Here is a 16,082-nt window from a genome sequence, read left to right as displayed (position 1 = left end):
GATGAATAAAGACTCAGATTAAAAGACTGTGGAACAAATCATATCTTGGCCACTCACAAAAACTATGTAGTCTCAGGAAACAGCAATTCTAAGCTAAGAGCCCAGGTTTTGAAATCATATAAGTCTGGGCTGGAATCCGGCATCTGCCACTTATCAGCTCTGTGAGTCAGGGCAGGTCATTCAGCCTCTTAGGATCTCAGGATTTATGTTGGTGAACTGAAAGTATTGGCAAACTTCAAAAAATTACAGTGAATGTTAAAGAAGATAATTCAAAAATTATTTAGCACAGTATCTGCTACATATTAAGAACTCCTAACTGACAATTCTAATGGACTCTTGGTATAGTGGAAAGCCCTGTGGTCTTGCTATCAGAGATACTTGGGTTCAGCCAGTGGTTGGTTGTGCACCTTTGGGCAAGTTACTTGACTTCTTGGACCCTCAATTTCCTTATGAGGCTTTTGTGAAGATGAAATAAAATTCTGTATTTGAAAGTACTTGCCACCATACAGGGTTGGTGCTATTATCAGATGGAATTTGTCTCCCTGTCTGCTGTCCTTTCATATCCCTTGACCCCTGCCATGGACCAAATGTGTTGGCCTTCATGAGTGGGATTAGTGCCCTTATAAGAAGAGACATGAGAAATAATCTCTTCTTTTAGCCATGTGAGGGTACAGTGAGAAAGCTATCCATGAACCAGGAGGAAGGCCCTCACTGGGAATCCAAATAACCAGTGCCTTGAATTTGGACTCTCTAGGCTTTCAGAACTATGAGAAATAAATATCTGCTGTTAAAGCATCCAGTCTATGGTTTGTTATGGCAGTCCAAGCTGACTAGGACAGCACCTTTAGTTACTGTGAGCCCTCATTAACATAATCACAGTGTGGCTGTGTCTTAGTCACACATTTAGTCCCACAAACATGTGACTCCAGCTGGGCTCCAGTGACCCAATGACAGTGCTTGGCACACAGACACTGCTCAAACCATGCTTGCTGATTTAAATTTTGCCAAGCCTTATTTTTGTAACTTGGGGAGGCAGGACGGCATGTAAGTTCAGGGTATCAATTCTGTTGGGGTGCCTGGGTAGCTCAGTTGGTTAAACATCCCACTCCTTCCTAAAAAAAAAATTTTTTTTTTTTAATTTGTCAGAATGTGTGTGTGTGAGAGAGAGAGAGAGAGAGCAAGCATGAGCAGGGGAAGGAGTGGCAGGGAGAGGGAGAAGCAGGCTCTCCACTGAGTAAGGAGCCCAAAGCCCAAAGCGGGGCTCTATTCCAGAAACCTGAGATCATGACCTGAGTTGAAGGCAGACGCTTAACTGACTGAGCCACTCAGGCGTCCCTAAGCATCCAACTCTTGCTTTTGGCTTAGGTCATGATCTCAGGGTCATGGGATTGAGGCCCACGTAGGGCTCCATGCTGGGTGTGGAGCCTGCTTAAGATTCTCCCTCTCCCTCTCCTGCTGTCTGTCCCCCCTCCTTCTTTCTCTCCCCTTCACTAAAAAAAGAAAAAGGAAAAAAAAAGAGCATCAATTCTGTAGCCTGGATTCAAATCTCAGTTCCGCTACTTACTCGTTGGGCAATTTCAGGCAATTTAATTAACCCCTCTATGCCTCAGTCTTCTGATTTGTAAAATGCACGTACTATTATAACATCTCTCAAACGGTTGTAATGAGGTTTAAATGAGTACATTGTAAAGGGCTTAGAACAGTGTCTAGCATATTCCAGGAGTGTTTTAACTAAAATTTCTTCACCATCTTCAAAAAAAGAAAGAGGATGGAAGTAATCTTCATACCCTCCATCACAGTTTCATTGGGATGATTAAATGGGATCATCCATAGAGAAGCATTTTTGTAACGGGTCAAGTCATGCCCTGATGTTATCCATTATGAGATTTTCCCAGACCAGTTCTACTAGCTGAACTGTACTCAGAAAAGGGCTAGCAAGGAATTAAAGACTGAAAAATTTAACCCCAGTCTAAAAGTAAATCCTATTTGTACCAGCTCCCACGTATTCTGAGCTAGAGTTGTAAGATGCTAAATGTAGTGTGAAATGAGAAAGCCCTGCAATAAGAACTCTTCATAGGGTAGGATTATAAATGATTTTTATTTCTTTTTTATACTTCTCAAAAATTTCCCACTTGGCCTACAATGAAATGTGCTACAGAAACATCTGAAATAATAATATTTTTTGAAAGGATTAAATTCTAAGGAGAAAAGTTGACAGAAACTCATTTATAGCCATAAACACACACACACACACACACACACACACACACACACGGATAACATTCACGAGATTAGAATGCAAATAAATATCAACATTAGAGTCACTAGACAAACTTCCTTTTTAGGCTTGTTGTAGTGTATTTGTTAACATGGTTTTTATCCAAAATAGGAAAGATAGCCAACTTAAGAAGGACCACCAGAAGGTGGAAAATTGCCTCAGGAGGAATAGCACTGAGAATGTTCCTTGTGGGGAAAATGAAGTAAAATCGAATAAATGAAGGGCTATTGACAGGGCTGGTTAGAATCACAGAACTTCTGGGTTGGAAAGGGCCTGGAAAATTGCATAGTTCAACTCTCTATCCAAAGCTTGAATCCCTTTTATTATATTTCCTGACACCAGACCTTCTGTTATCAGAATCACCCGGAGGGATTTACAAACAAGAGATTTCCAGGACCCACTCCAGATGGATGGAATTAGAGTATTTGTGTGTGTGTGTGTGTGTGTGTGTGTGTGTGTGTGTGTGCATGTGCGTGTGCATGTGCATGCCTGTGCACACATAGAGGAGAGGCTCCGAGAGGGAGGAAGCGGGCACATCTAAGCTTTTATAATGCTCCCTTGCTATGAAAACCATGGTTCTGGTTCAGTATCTTCCCACATAATCCATACCATCTCTACACAGCTCTGGCTAGTAAAAGAGTTCCTTTAAAATGAGCTGAAATCTCTTCCCACATAGCTTTCCTTCCTCCGCTTTGCTTCTATCCTTGGGGCCATATTCAGTAAGATAGCTCTTTCTTCTCAGAGCAGCCGCTCCGACAGCTCTGGTGAATTAAATCAAAGCAACCCAAAATGCATGTTGTCTTGACTCTTTTTTTTTTTTTTAAGTAAATGGAAATGGAAAAACAGAATCTAAACTAGTGCTGAGAGTCACTGCTTTGAATATATACCCTTTGAGAAAACCCCACAAGCTAGAGTACAAATCCAGAATGTCCTCTCAAAGCAATGTGAGGCAACTATTGTGGAGCCCAGAGGTTTTTAAATTTTTTATAATTTTTTTAATTAAAAGATTTTATTTATTTGTCAGTGAGAGAGACAGAGTGACAGAGAGACAGAGAACATACAAGCAGGGGCAATGGCAGGCAGAGGGAGAAGCAGGCTCCCTGCTGAGCAGGGAGTCAGACAGGACTCCGTCCCAGGACTCTGGGATCATGACCTAAGTTGAACGCAGGTGCTTAATGGACTAAGTAACCCAGCTGTCCTGAGCCCAGAAGTTTAAAGAGACCCCAAGAACCGTGTGTTGGTGGGCGATCCACCCAGGGGTACAGAGGACAGGTTCTCTCGAGTTTTGGTGGCTTCTTTGTGACTCCTCCCCACTAACCGTGAGGGAGCCGCTGTGTGACAGTCAGCCTGCTGCCCTCTCCCTGCATTCCTTCCTGGGCTGTGTGGACACAGGCAGAGAAGGATGGGGGACCAGTCTTCTCTGGGGTGCCAATGCCCCACAGAGTGATTCTTGTGGTAAGCAACACCTTCCTACTTCGGTTTGTGCTGGCTCAGTCGCTGGGTCACGGCATGAGAGCATCAGCTTCAATGAGGACTCTTCACAGAGGTATTTGGGGTGTTTGGACAGAAGAAGAAAAGCCCTTAGAGAAACCTGTAGCTTGAGAAAAGTTGGTGACTGCCTTGAATAAATGTTCTTCCTGACTTTAATTTCATAACCGTATCTTTTTCCTGGTGATACAGACAACAGTGTTTCATGGACAGTATCTTGGTGTCAAAAAGAGGCTCATAGGAAGGAAAGTTCCTCCCTGGTCATGATGACTAGAAGCTGCTGGGACGCATGAGGGAGTTGGCTTTTCCAAAGTACATTCCCACCTAGCTGAAGAAATGTTTAGAAGAGAAAGAGCATGGTACTACTCTTGACTCAGGAAACACATATAGAACTAAGTATATGACTGAGTGAAGGTGGTACTTGTGGGGTGGGGGTAGGGGGACAGGAGTCACTAAAACAGTAAAAAACAGTTATAAACCCAGTCTCAGACCTCACCATACCTTCGAGAGCTCATATCCCAAGCATCTCAGTTTGGAATGAAGGTTTTTAGTTTGTCTCCCATTAGTGTTTCAACATAATGCATGGTAGGACCTTTGCTTAGGAAATTGTACTTTACTGGGCTTTCACCTGACCTTTCTGTAAAGTTATCTGGTAAATGTGAACCTCTGGAATACAGCTGAGTGTGTAAGTCAGCATACTGACAAGATAATCTCACACATGTAGATGCTGGTAAATGGTTTAGGATGGTGGTGTAAGCAGATCCCCTTTCTTTCTTTCTGCCTTACCACAGCCACCAGTTTTGGTAAAACCTTAATATGAGAAGAGTGAGAATATTTAATTCATGTCACCTGTCACCACTGACAATTTCCTGCAGACTATCCCACTCAAATGGTTATTTTGTGAACAGTTTGCCATATCTTTTTCTTCCCTCATTTCCACTCCCCAGATTGCTTAAAAGCAAACATTCTAAAATAGAAAAGGCATTTTTACCTCCGTTTGCTGGGGATGACCCCCATCTCTTCACTGTCCCCCTCCAGCGTGACTCTCCTGGCTTGCCACCACTCGTCATCAGAGGCGTTGATAACGTGGAGAATATCTCCATATTTAAAACTAAGTCCTTGACTTGGCAGCCCACTGTCCTTGCTCTTGTCATAGTCAAACATGGCTCTGTAGAAATGGCAAGAGAGAACGTCGTTAGGAACATCTGCAGCACAGATTTCGAATTCTCCATTTTGATTACCCCATCTTGCCCTGAGCTTCCTTCATCCATTTGGTATGAGCACTGAGGACGGACTCTCAGGATTTCAGTCTACATCCCCACTACTGTGGCCACAAATCAACGTTAGTTCCTGCTTCTCCTTGGAGGCTGCAGGGGCAACCTCCGGGCTCCTAAAACTGGGGTATTTTTTCTTTTCTTGGAGGCCATCCTATGCGGCAAAGTGATAATGGGAGTTGTGGCAAAGGGAGTTTAGTACCTGAGATTTTTTTCCCTCCCACTACAAATGTTAAAAGTAACTACAAAGAAGGAAATAATGAAGAGAAACATAAGCATCTTTCTGAAAGAAGCATTTTGTGTTATGAACAAACCCTCTCAGATGTATCAGTCCATACAAGTCTTTTTTTGGAATGGGAAAAAATGGTAACAACTTAAATGTCATCCCATCGGGGTCTGTGATCCTTCCACTCACTGGACTATCGGACCGTTACTGAAGTTGAATGGTTGTAGTTCAATCCCTGTATTGTACACCTGAAACTAATATAATGCTGTATGCTCATTATACTGGAATTCAATTTTTTTTAAGAAAGAAAATGCCATTAAAACCACAAGAACATAAAAAAATAAACTGAGTGGTGGCAGAGATTAATCCAATGACATGAGTAAGTGCTCAAAATGCAATAATGAAAAAAATATAATGACACCCATGTTTACATGTGTGTCTACAGATAGATCAAGATTATATGAATAAGGGGCGCCTGGGTGGCTCAGTGGGTTAAAGCCTCTGCCTTCGGCTCAGGTCATGATCCCAGGGTCCTGTGATCGAGCCCCGCATCAGGCTCTCTGCTCAGCAGGGAGCCTGCTTCCCCCCCTCTCTCTGCCTGCCTCTCTGCCTACTTGTGATCTCTCTCTGTCAAATAAATAAATACAATCTTTAAAAAAAAAGATTATATGAATAAGACAAATCTTCTTGCTTGCACGGAATGCTAAGCCTACCTCAGCCTCGCACTCATCACTCTGAAATGTAATTCTTGTTTTATGTACCATGTTTCCTTCACTGAAGAGCACATGCTAAACCTTCGCTAAGCCAAACAGACTGTAACAGGTATACATTGGTGGGGTGGGGGAATTGCAAAAAGAACTGGAAGGATGACCAAGATCTTAGTAGCTAGGTGTTGCCTTAAGTAGCTGACAATTTGTATCAAATCTTACATTGTCTGCTTTCTCCTCTATATCCCCGCTACAAACCACCACCACACATACAGCGCGCGCGCACACACACACACACACACACACACATACACACACTCCACACATGCAATTTCTCAAGAGAAGCAGATTTAGCCACCTCCCTGCTATTTCCCCTTTGATTCCACCCTGGTAATTTCGTTCGAGTGTAACTACTATGCAAACAAAACTAGAGAGATCTGGGGAACAGGTTTTTTCTAAGATCACTGAGGACCAAATATGGTTCTTTTCCTTTCTTCATTTTTCCCCCTCATTAAAAAAATGTCACATCTGCTGCCATGGCAACCAAAAAGAGCTGAAGACAGCAGGTTGAGCTCAGATACTATAGGAAAATTTGAATTTTCAAAGCAACACAGCTCCTTCTTCCACTAACTCTGTCTCTAAATCATGGCATCGGGGGAGAGTTTCTCGGTCGAAGCTCCCGGAATGACTCACTTCCACCTTGACCACCTGCATCTTCTCCACCGAAGACTTTGGCTAAAGCTCCACCCAAGCATAAAGGGGCCTATGGAGGGCAGAGGCCCACTTCGGATGCCATCACTTCTCTGGCTGGGCGATGTGACATAAATGAATTAGCACGCCGGAGCCACAGGTTTTTGTAATGCAAAATGAGTCCAATAACTACATTCACACGGAGCTGCTGTGCACATTAATAAGACATACAAGGCTCCCAGCTCACGGGAGGTGCAGTGCAGCAGCTGGAGCGTAGGGGTTAAGAATGCGGGCTCTGAGGTCACACTGTTAAGAGTCCTTTCCTGGTTCTACTACTTCTTGCCAGTCATACAGCTCTTTATCCACACAGGCTACTTCACCTTTCTTAGGCCTCAGATTCCTCATACACACCAGCAATGATAAGAGTACCCCACCATGAAATTGCTGTATGGATGACATGTGACCTAAGGTAATACCTGTAAAATAAAGCATGCACGACAATGCCCGGCGCACAGGGATAATCATCAACTATGAACGGTCATTATCATCTTGCCTTTCCCCTGTGAGTGGATATTCACACGAATCCTTTCTATAGATTCTACTCTGTGCAAAAGAGAGTTAACACAGCAAGCTTGAGACTGCTCTCCTTAAAAAGACATGCCCACAAGGGGTGCCTGGGTGGCTCAGTGGGTTAAAGCCTCTGCCTTCGGCTCAGGTTGTGATCTCAGGGCCCTGGGATCGAGCCCCGCATCAGGCTCTCTGCTCGCAGGAGCCTGCTTCCCCCTGTCTCTCTCCCTGCCTGCCTCTCTGCCCACTTCTGGTCTCTGTCTGTCAAATAAATAAATAAAATCTTAAAAAAAAAAAAAAAAAGACATGCCCACAAGGATGGCTTTTGGCTGACATCTGGGAAATTCGATTTTTAGGAAGGTTCTCACTATTTCCTATTAGGAATGGCTTGCCACGCCTAAACTGTTTGTATAAACAAGCTTTAAGTGGAACATCTGCTTTTCCTCTGTGAGTCCGGAATCGTGGTATGGGCCAGGCAGACGGCGACTACATGATCAGCCCCCAATAAAAACCCTGGACTCTGAGTCTTTAATGAGCTTCCCCAGCAGACGACATTTTACACCTGGTGTCACAATTTGTTGCTGGAGAGATTAGGCATGTGCCATGTGACTCCACTGGGAGAAGGCTATTGGAAGCTTGTGACCAGTTTCCTCTGGATTTTGTCCCTCAATCCTTTCCCTTTGCTGATTTTGCTTCATATCCTCTCGTTGTCATAATTCATAGTCCGCAGGATGATGACGCTGAATCCTGTAAGCCCTCCTAGTGAGTCACTGACCCTGGGGGCTGTCTTGAGGGTCAAAAGATTGCAAATCATTTTCAAATATACTACCTCATTTGCACCTCAATCCATCCCAACAAAGAAGGTATGAAGGATATAGTATTATTCCGTTTTGACAGTTGAGGGACAGACTAACCGCAGCACGCAAGGGTCAGCAACCTCATTCTGGAGTTTTGGTCTTCTGCTCTGGAGGCCTAGTGCAATGCTCTTCACTTTGTCCCCCACCCCCACACCTGAGTCTGAAAGGTGGTGACAAGGTGGTAAGAACGATGACCATGAGGGCTACCACTACTTATGCTCGGATTAGGTAGCTTGGCACTTTGTACTGTTGTCTTATTTGACATTGTAAGAACCTGAAGGTAAAAATTAGTATCCTCATTTTACAGGTGAGAGAAAGAGGCTCAGGACATTAAAGCACCTGCCCCAGGTCACATGTACGCATGTGGTGGAGACCGCAGCGAGAATATACTCCAAAATCCACATTCTTGGACATTTCATCGTAAGGCTCAGTTTCCCAGCCTGTTTGTCCTCAGGCCGTGCTCACAATTCAGGAGTACTAGGAAGTCTTCACCTCCCTTCAAGGCTGACCACTCTCCCCCACCTCCTGCCCCCAAGTCCCCGAAGCTCCTTACTGCTCAGTTCTTGTCTCAGTATTTCTTTTATCTTAAGAGTCTTTGAATCTTTGGTTTAGCTCCAGGCTTCTTCTGAATGTAAAGTGTGGGGAGTGGCGGGAAAAAAAGCCATCAGGAAAGCTGGCTGGTGGTTGCCAAGAAGGCAGGGTTTAGGGTCGGACTGCCTGGGTTTGCAACTTTTTAACCATGTGATCTTAAGCAAGCTACTCAGCTTCTCTGGCCTTGAGGTTTTCTGAATTGTGAAACTGTCCTATAATAACACCAAATACTTCAAAGAGTTGTGGTGAGGATTAAATGAAATAATATACGGAAGTACTGTGACACCAGCTTGACACGGGCTAGGCTCAACAAATGGTGGCTACTATTGCTACTGTAATTGTTTTTCTGAAAATGGGCTGGTCTTGAATAGGGGATCTGGGTCCCCACTGTGCCACTTAGTAGCCGTCTTGTGGACTGTGTATAAAGACATCTACAATCCCTCTCTATCCTCTGAGTCCAGTACAGCACTGGGCACAAAGTAGATGTTCACCATGGTTCTGTGGAAATGTTTCAGACAAACTCTGAAAGCCCTGCTTCTCTCAAGCCCGTGTCCCCATGTGTAAGGGAGGGGAGGAGAGACTTTCCGGTGGTCCCCACCAAGCCAGACATTCAATCTACTGTGTTCCATTCCATTCCCAAGAATCCCTGAGGGAAGGTCCCCCCTCCTGCCTTCAGCAATAAGTGTCCCCCTCCTGCCTTCAGCGACAGGTGTCCTCAAAGAAGGGGCTTGGTAACACACGTCTACCAATTTCTATTTATCTTGGACAATCTGCCCTTCTAGGATTCCACTGATTTCAGACTTGTCAGGTCCCTGAAAACAAGCAGTTGATATATTTCAGCAGCTTCTGGCTCCTTTGGATATTAATGGATCTTCATGTCTGGGAGAAATGCTACAGTGCCCCATCACCTAATTTAAAAAACGATAAGCTGTTTTTAATTTGCTTTATGTGCTAATTCATCAGAGCAACTTTTATAAAATGCCATTAAGATTCACACTTTCCACCCAGGGTGCTTTTAACAAGTCCATTAGACAAGTAGAATTAGAGAGGAATAATGCAACATCTCTCCCATCCCTCCTGGCCCTCCTGCATTTCACCACGTGCTGGCCCTTTGCCAACTGGGGAAGTCCAGGAAGGGGAGCAAAGCAACTGCTCACCCTCATGGCTATGCAAACAGATGGGGAGATACCTGAGCGCCTGATGGAAATTGTACTGAAGTGCCCCACAATGTGCCAAAGACTTTAGAGCTATCATCTCATTCAATGTACTGGGCAGGCAAGGCAGCATGTGGGTTCTATGCCATGCTTTGGAGAGAGAAGAGACCTGGGTTTACATCGCAACTCTGTCACTCCTAGTTGTGAATTTGGGGCACGTTACCTAACCTTCTCGATGATCTCTTCACCACAGATGACTATTCCCTCAGCTATGAAATGCAGAGAATGATGGCATTAACTCAAAAGATTGTTATGAAGAACCCACCATAGGGTAAAGCCTGCAAAAGGCCCAATACCCGCAGAGAAGGAGTTCCATTTTGTTATGATTTGTGACAACAATCTTGCCATGCCAGTGTTTTTTATCTCATGAAGGAAATGAGGCCCAAAGAGATGAAATGAAAAAAAAGCTATTAAGTAGCAGAACCAGGATTCAAATATAGATAGATGTGCCAGAATCAAAAGCCCATGCTCCTGGCTGTAGATTTCAGCTTGCAATTCCTTACAAGGAATGTTGTGCTTAGACTGCATCTCCAGAGATTTCATGATTTGGTGGTGATTGCATTTATAATGACGCCATGGACTAGACGTCAGGAGAGAGATATGAGCAGTTTATGGATGGCACACAGTTCTCATAACTGCCCTACAATGCATGGATTAGCCTTATGTCGCAGATGAGGAAATACAGACTTCTGTCACTGAAGCAACACGTCCAGGGGCAAACCAGCTAGCATGTGACAGGGCAGGACTGAGTGCAAGAACCATCTGCCTCCAAGACCTGTGGACTTGCTTCACCAACCCATGTGTTGTTTCTGCAAGCAACCCTCTCCAACCAAAACCAACCTCATTTTCTACTGAGCTTAGGCTTCAGTAATATTTAATAATCATGGACCACAAGAGCATGCATGTTTTCTGTATTGGGCAGAGGATCAAGTTCTGGCTGAACCACTTTGAGGCTGTTATAGCAGAGAATCACGGGAGTGAAGAGAATCCCCAGGACCGTACCACTAAGAACTGGAAAAATTTCTTGATGTGTCTCATGGTTACTGAAGCTACGGTAGGGAAAATAATTCCCTAACTGCTTCTCTGCAAGGATGTCTACACCTTAATCCCCAGAACCTGAGAATATGTTATCTTCTGTGGCAAAAGTGATAAGGAGACAGTATCCTTGACTATGTGGGTGGGCCCAACCCAATCATATGAGTCGTTAAAAGTAGAAGAGAAGGCCGAAGAATAGGTCAGAGAGATGTACCATGAGAGGTACACGGTGGCCATTGCTGGGTTTGAAGACAGAGGAAGGTAATTTGTCGAAGCAGCAACAGCAAGCGAGTAACAGAGGACAAGAAAGAGGATGATTTTAGAGAGGGCAGGTAGAAGGCAAAGGCCACCAGTTGGATGACTCTGCCAAAGATTCTTTGGAATAAAAACAACTACTCAGCAATAATAGTAACAGCCCACGGAGTGCCTATTGTCGGCCAGCCACGTGCAAAGTACCTTTGTGTTACATAATGTCATTTTACTGAGTCCTCGTAAATAGTATGACATGTAAGTATGATTATTCCTACTTTGCAGTTAAAAAATTCAGGGCTTTAATCTCTCACTTCTACTTTAACCAATTCTAACAGAAACCCTATGAGATAAATATTATTTGTTCCTATGTTCAGATAAGGAAACTGAGGCATGGAAGAAGCAGCTTTTTTCTTCTCAGAAGTTGTAAAGCACTCTGCTTGCACCTTTCTTGGGAAGCCTACAATGTCTAGTCTTGAATGGGAATGTGTCTCACCTCCTATACTGGATTAAAGCCACTGAAGGTCAGGGGCTCCCAGGTCCAGCCTCTGCACAGTCCTTACAGACACTTCATAAATGAACAAACCAACCATCAGCTGTACACCTTCTGTGCAGTGAACTTGTTTAGGCTGGAGAAGCTTTTGTTTCCATGACAATGTTAAGACCCACAAAGAGTGCTTGTACTCAATTTCTTTCCCTCCAGAAATTGAGGCTTCTGCTCGATTAGAGGTTCTCACCTCTCTATGCAGCAGGAGAAAGAAGAGCTGTGGAAGATAAAGTCTGTTCTCTACTCCATGCCACTGTTCCATTGCTAAGGTATGCAGCTGAGGAGAGTGCAAGAAGTGTAGATATTGGAGTGAAGAGACACATTCAAGTGAGTCCACCTCTTTCTACCTGAGCATCACTGGGATTGGTCCACAACCAATCTGAGCCTTGGTTTACCAATGAATGGGCTTAATCATCCCTAGGTCTCAGCACATTTGGAGAGATTTGATGAGATGACATAGAAAAAGCCTTTAGCATACCAACTTCCCACCAATAGTTCCTTTACTTCACCTCTTGCCTACACTAGGAATGAGAGAGTTATTTCTATAAGTGTTGGCAGGAGGTCCTAATACAGTGTTCTTAAAATACAACATAAAAGGGCTGCCTGGGTGGCTCAGTGGGTTAAGCCTCTGCCTTCAGCTCAGGTCATGATCTCAGGGACCTGGGATCAAGTCCCACATCGGGCTCTCTGCTAGGCACGGAGCCTGCTTCCTCCTCTCGCTCTCTTTCTACTTGTGATCTCTCTCTCTGTCAAATAAATAAAATCTTAAAAAAAAAAAATACAACATAAAAATACCCATGCAGTTAACGTTCTCAAAACATTTTCCTGCCAGGGGGATGTGGGAAAGGGATCGGCACTCGGAGCAGACGGATCTGAAATTTAGGTGCTCTTATTTTAAAAACCAGCCATTTCCATTAGTTTTTCCTTCTTCAAAGCATTCATTCATGCCCTCATGAATCAAACAAACAAACAAACAAACATCTCTAAAGAACAGAGATGGCACCCTGGAAGTAGGGAGAAGCTGGGACAGAGTGAGGAGAGGGGGCTCTGGTTCTGGCTTCAAGGTAATCTCACCATGTGATCTTGAGTAATATCTTGAGTAAGTTACTTAACCTCTTTGGGCTTCAGCTCCTATGTAATCAACAGGCACAAAGCACTTTTCTAAAGCATGTTTCAGCTGTCATGTTCTATGCCTTTGTCTTGCAGACACTGTGGGGACATCAGGTCAACTTTCCACACGGCTGATAGGATGTGTGTCTCCTAGGATTGTGTCTGCTTTGTGAAAGTTGCTCTGCTCTGTGCCATTTCCTCCGTCAATCCTGGACCTTCTTTTCTCTTCCCTCCACCCTCACTGGGAGTTAAAGTTCCCTCTCCTAGGCTCTTAAATCACATTGTACTATGATTACTAGTCTTTGAAAATTCTAGTTTGTATATGCATGGGGGACAGGGGAGGTTCATATTCCTGCTGTCCCTAGGGCCTACCACAAAGCAGATGTCCAAAAAAAAGTTATTTTCTGTTATTACATTTGTTGCCTCTACTTCTCATAGGGCAATCTCTGGAATTCAGTTGGGTTCTTTCTTTCTTTCTTTTCTTTTCTTTTCTTTCTTTTCTTTTCTTTTCTTTTCTTTTTTCTTTTCTTTGGGGGTACATTCTTTCTTATGAAGGCATGGACAACTGGACACAATAGGAAAGCCTGAGCAGCATCCAGCACTGGCTTCCCTGCCCTTCTTGGGAGATGATGAAGATCCATGCAATGTTGCTGTCTCTCAAGTCTGAATGCATTCATCTCAGGGTAGAAGGAAACACACAGCTCTGTACTGATTACTTTTCTTGCCTCCTCGAGAAATCCTACATATGCCTGTGGATTGGTCATCATACCTAGGCTGATGGAGGTCTGGTGTGGCCACTCAATTCCCCATCTATTTCAATAATGAATTGTCCTTAGTGAAAAGGGTGGTTGAATCCACCCGCCTGAATCGGTGTTAGTGGATGAGAACACATTAGCCTCTGTTGATCCTTGCTCAGAGGGCTCTGACCAAGGTGCTGTCTCTCAGTAATTACTGAGCACACAGTAGGCCTTACAAGGTGCCAGGCACTGCTCTAGGTATTTCTTATCTGTGATTTAAGATATTCTACTCCTTAAGGTACAGGCATTGTTTCCAGTTGATAGAAGGGTAAATGCATCACGCGCCATGGACTCTGGTACCACATGGGTTATGCCATTTTGTCATTAATAATCTTATTAGGCAGGTTTGTGCTCTGGAAAGATACACTTCTCTTCATGCCACAGTTTCCTTCTATGTCCGGAGGGTATTGGGAAGCTGTCAATTTCTACTGCACCCAAGGAACCAGGCAGTAACTGTCATGACTAAAGATGGACCTAACTGGGCACCAACTGGAGATCCTCACAGCCTGGGCCTCTCCACAGCTGTGGTATTTTGATGATAATCTGGGAAGAAGCATGAATTCCAGGGGCAACAATTCTTTCTCTCAGTCTCTCCTGAGTCACCGGCACTCCCCGTCCCCTAGGGACACAGTGTTAGCAGACTTCCTGTGTCCAGAGGCCTGTGTGCTGATCATTTCAGACAAGGCATCCTCAGAGTCTCCAGGGATGGGGCCCACTGCAGCCTGCTTTGTCTCTCAGGCTGTCCCAGCAATCTGTCTGAGTGGTTTACACGGCAGTGCCGACTGACAGGACCTCATCTGAGGGAAGCAGAGGCAAATTTGAACCTGCCCAAAGGCAAGGCTCGACAGACCATGGCAAATGGTACTCGGATTTCAGGGCTGGGTGAGGCTGTAAAAATTAATCATCTTAAAATCATTGTCTTTCCCCACAAATGCCATCAGCTGGCCACTTGGAGATTGAAATATAGGAAGGGCCAGGATGAAGAGCCCAGGCTTTAGGACAGTTCTAAAAGCCTTTATGTGTTGGCGTCGCTTATCAGGCAATCAAAATACATTAATCAAGATATTTTCGAAAGGCTGACATAGCTCTGATTACAGCCTTTTATTTCGGATCCAAGCTGAAAATGTATATCAAACTTTGGTATTCATGTCTTAGGGTTTTACTGCCACAAATTAATAAGCTTGCTTGAGAGAAAAAAAAGGATCTTTTTTTTTTTTTTTTTAAAGATCAAGAGAGGGCAAGAGGGAGGGAGGGAGAGGGAGAGAAGAGCCCAAGCTGGTTCCATGCCCAGTGTAGAGTCTGATGTGGGGTTTGATCTCATGACCCTGAGATCATGACCTGAGCCAAAATCAAGAGTCAGACACTTAACTGACTGAGTCCCCCTGATGCCCCAGGAAATATCTTGATACAGAATTTCATTATTGCTGATACACAATTATCATTTAAACATTTAACTAGTTCTATAGAAGATCCATGTAAAGACCATGAGAAATGGACATCGGATAGTCCTGGGTTCAAGTAGCAGCTCTGCTATTTAAGAAGCTATGTGCTTTTCATCTCTGTCCCCAGGTCTCCAAAGATGCGAAATGAGAGGCAAGTTCTCTAACCAATAGAGTCTTTATGAGAATTACACATACAAGACATTTCAGAACCCAATAGGTGCTCAATATTTGTTAACTGAGTGTAAAATCTAATTTTTTTCCCCTATAAATTTCATCCCTTCTTTTCTAGAGTTGCTCATCAGAGCACAAGCAAAGCAAGGCAAGTTTCTGCCTTCTGATAACACTGTAAGTATCTACTGACTGACAAGTGGGATCAGCTGGTATGTTGCCTGGCTTAGAAGAGATATTGGAGAAAGTTCATTTCTCTCATGAGCATATGGAAAAGGGGAGAAAGACATCCAAGAACATTTGACATGACTACCCCAAATCCTTAGTGGTAGTTAGTTCGTCAGGGTTGGCGATGAAATTCACATATCACAAAACCAGGCAGCTGGACTATCACTTCAGTTCCCCTGGATACGGGGCTCGTTTTTTTGTCTTTGAGTTTTCGGAAAACTGAATGGGAACAACAGGCCTGGATTGAGGCAATGGAACATCTGGAATTAGGGAAAACTTCACCTCGAAATCTCACCTATGTCCATAGATGCTCTCCTTATCACTTTTTGATTGAGGACAGATAGAAGACGGTTCCTTCTCCACCCAGGTAAAAACATTGAGTTCGGGATGTAATTTAACTTCCACACATGGATATGAGATAATAGTCATTTAATGCAATATTGTTTACAGAGTGGCTACTATGTGCCATTCACTGTGTTATTTGCTGAGGTGTCAGCAGGGAACAAGAGGCTTGTTTCCTGTTCTCATTGAGCTTAATGTTGGGTTGAGAATAGAGCTAAGGGTATATTCATTCAGCAACTCACATGTTCATTTATCCCTTCAGCAAATACTTA

General features: G+C 43.9%; 1 protein-coding gene across 26 annotated transcripts in view; it reads right to left on the bottom strand.

The window, feature by feature from the left end:
- The window catches only part of DLG2 (discs large MAGUK scaffold protein 2), a 1,980,468-nt gene that overhangs the window by 61,749 nt on the left and 1,902,637 nt on the right, over positions 1 to 16,082 (bottom strand). For all 26 annotated transcript variants that reach the window (XM_032852928.1, XM_032852923.1, XM_032852924.1 and 23 more), the window contains one exon: positions 4,758 to 4,934. In XM_032852928.1, coding sequence (XP_032708819.1) covers positions 4,758 to 4,934 — 177 coding nt within the window. The remainder of the gene's footprint in view (positions 1 to 4,757; positions 4,935 to 16,082) is intronic.

The sequence above is a fragment of the Lontra canadensis genome, unplaced genomic scaffold (genome assembly GCF_010015895.1).
Source record: "Lontra canadensis isolate GAN:19392208 unplaced genomic scaffold, GSC_riverotter_1.0 scaffold7, whole genome shotgun sequence".
NCBI lineage: Eukaryota > Metazoa > Chordata > Mammalia > Carnivora > Mustelidae > Lontra > Lontra canadensis.
The sequence above is the reverse complement of the archived record's forward strand: the minus strand, read 5'-3'. Positions and strand labels throughout refer to the sequence as shown.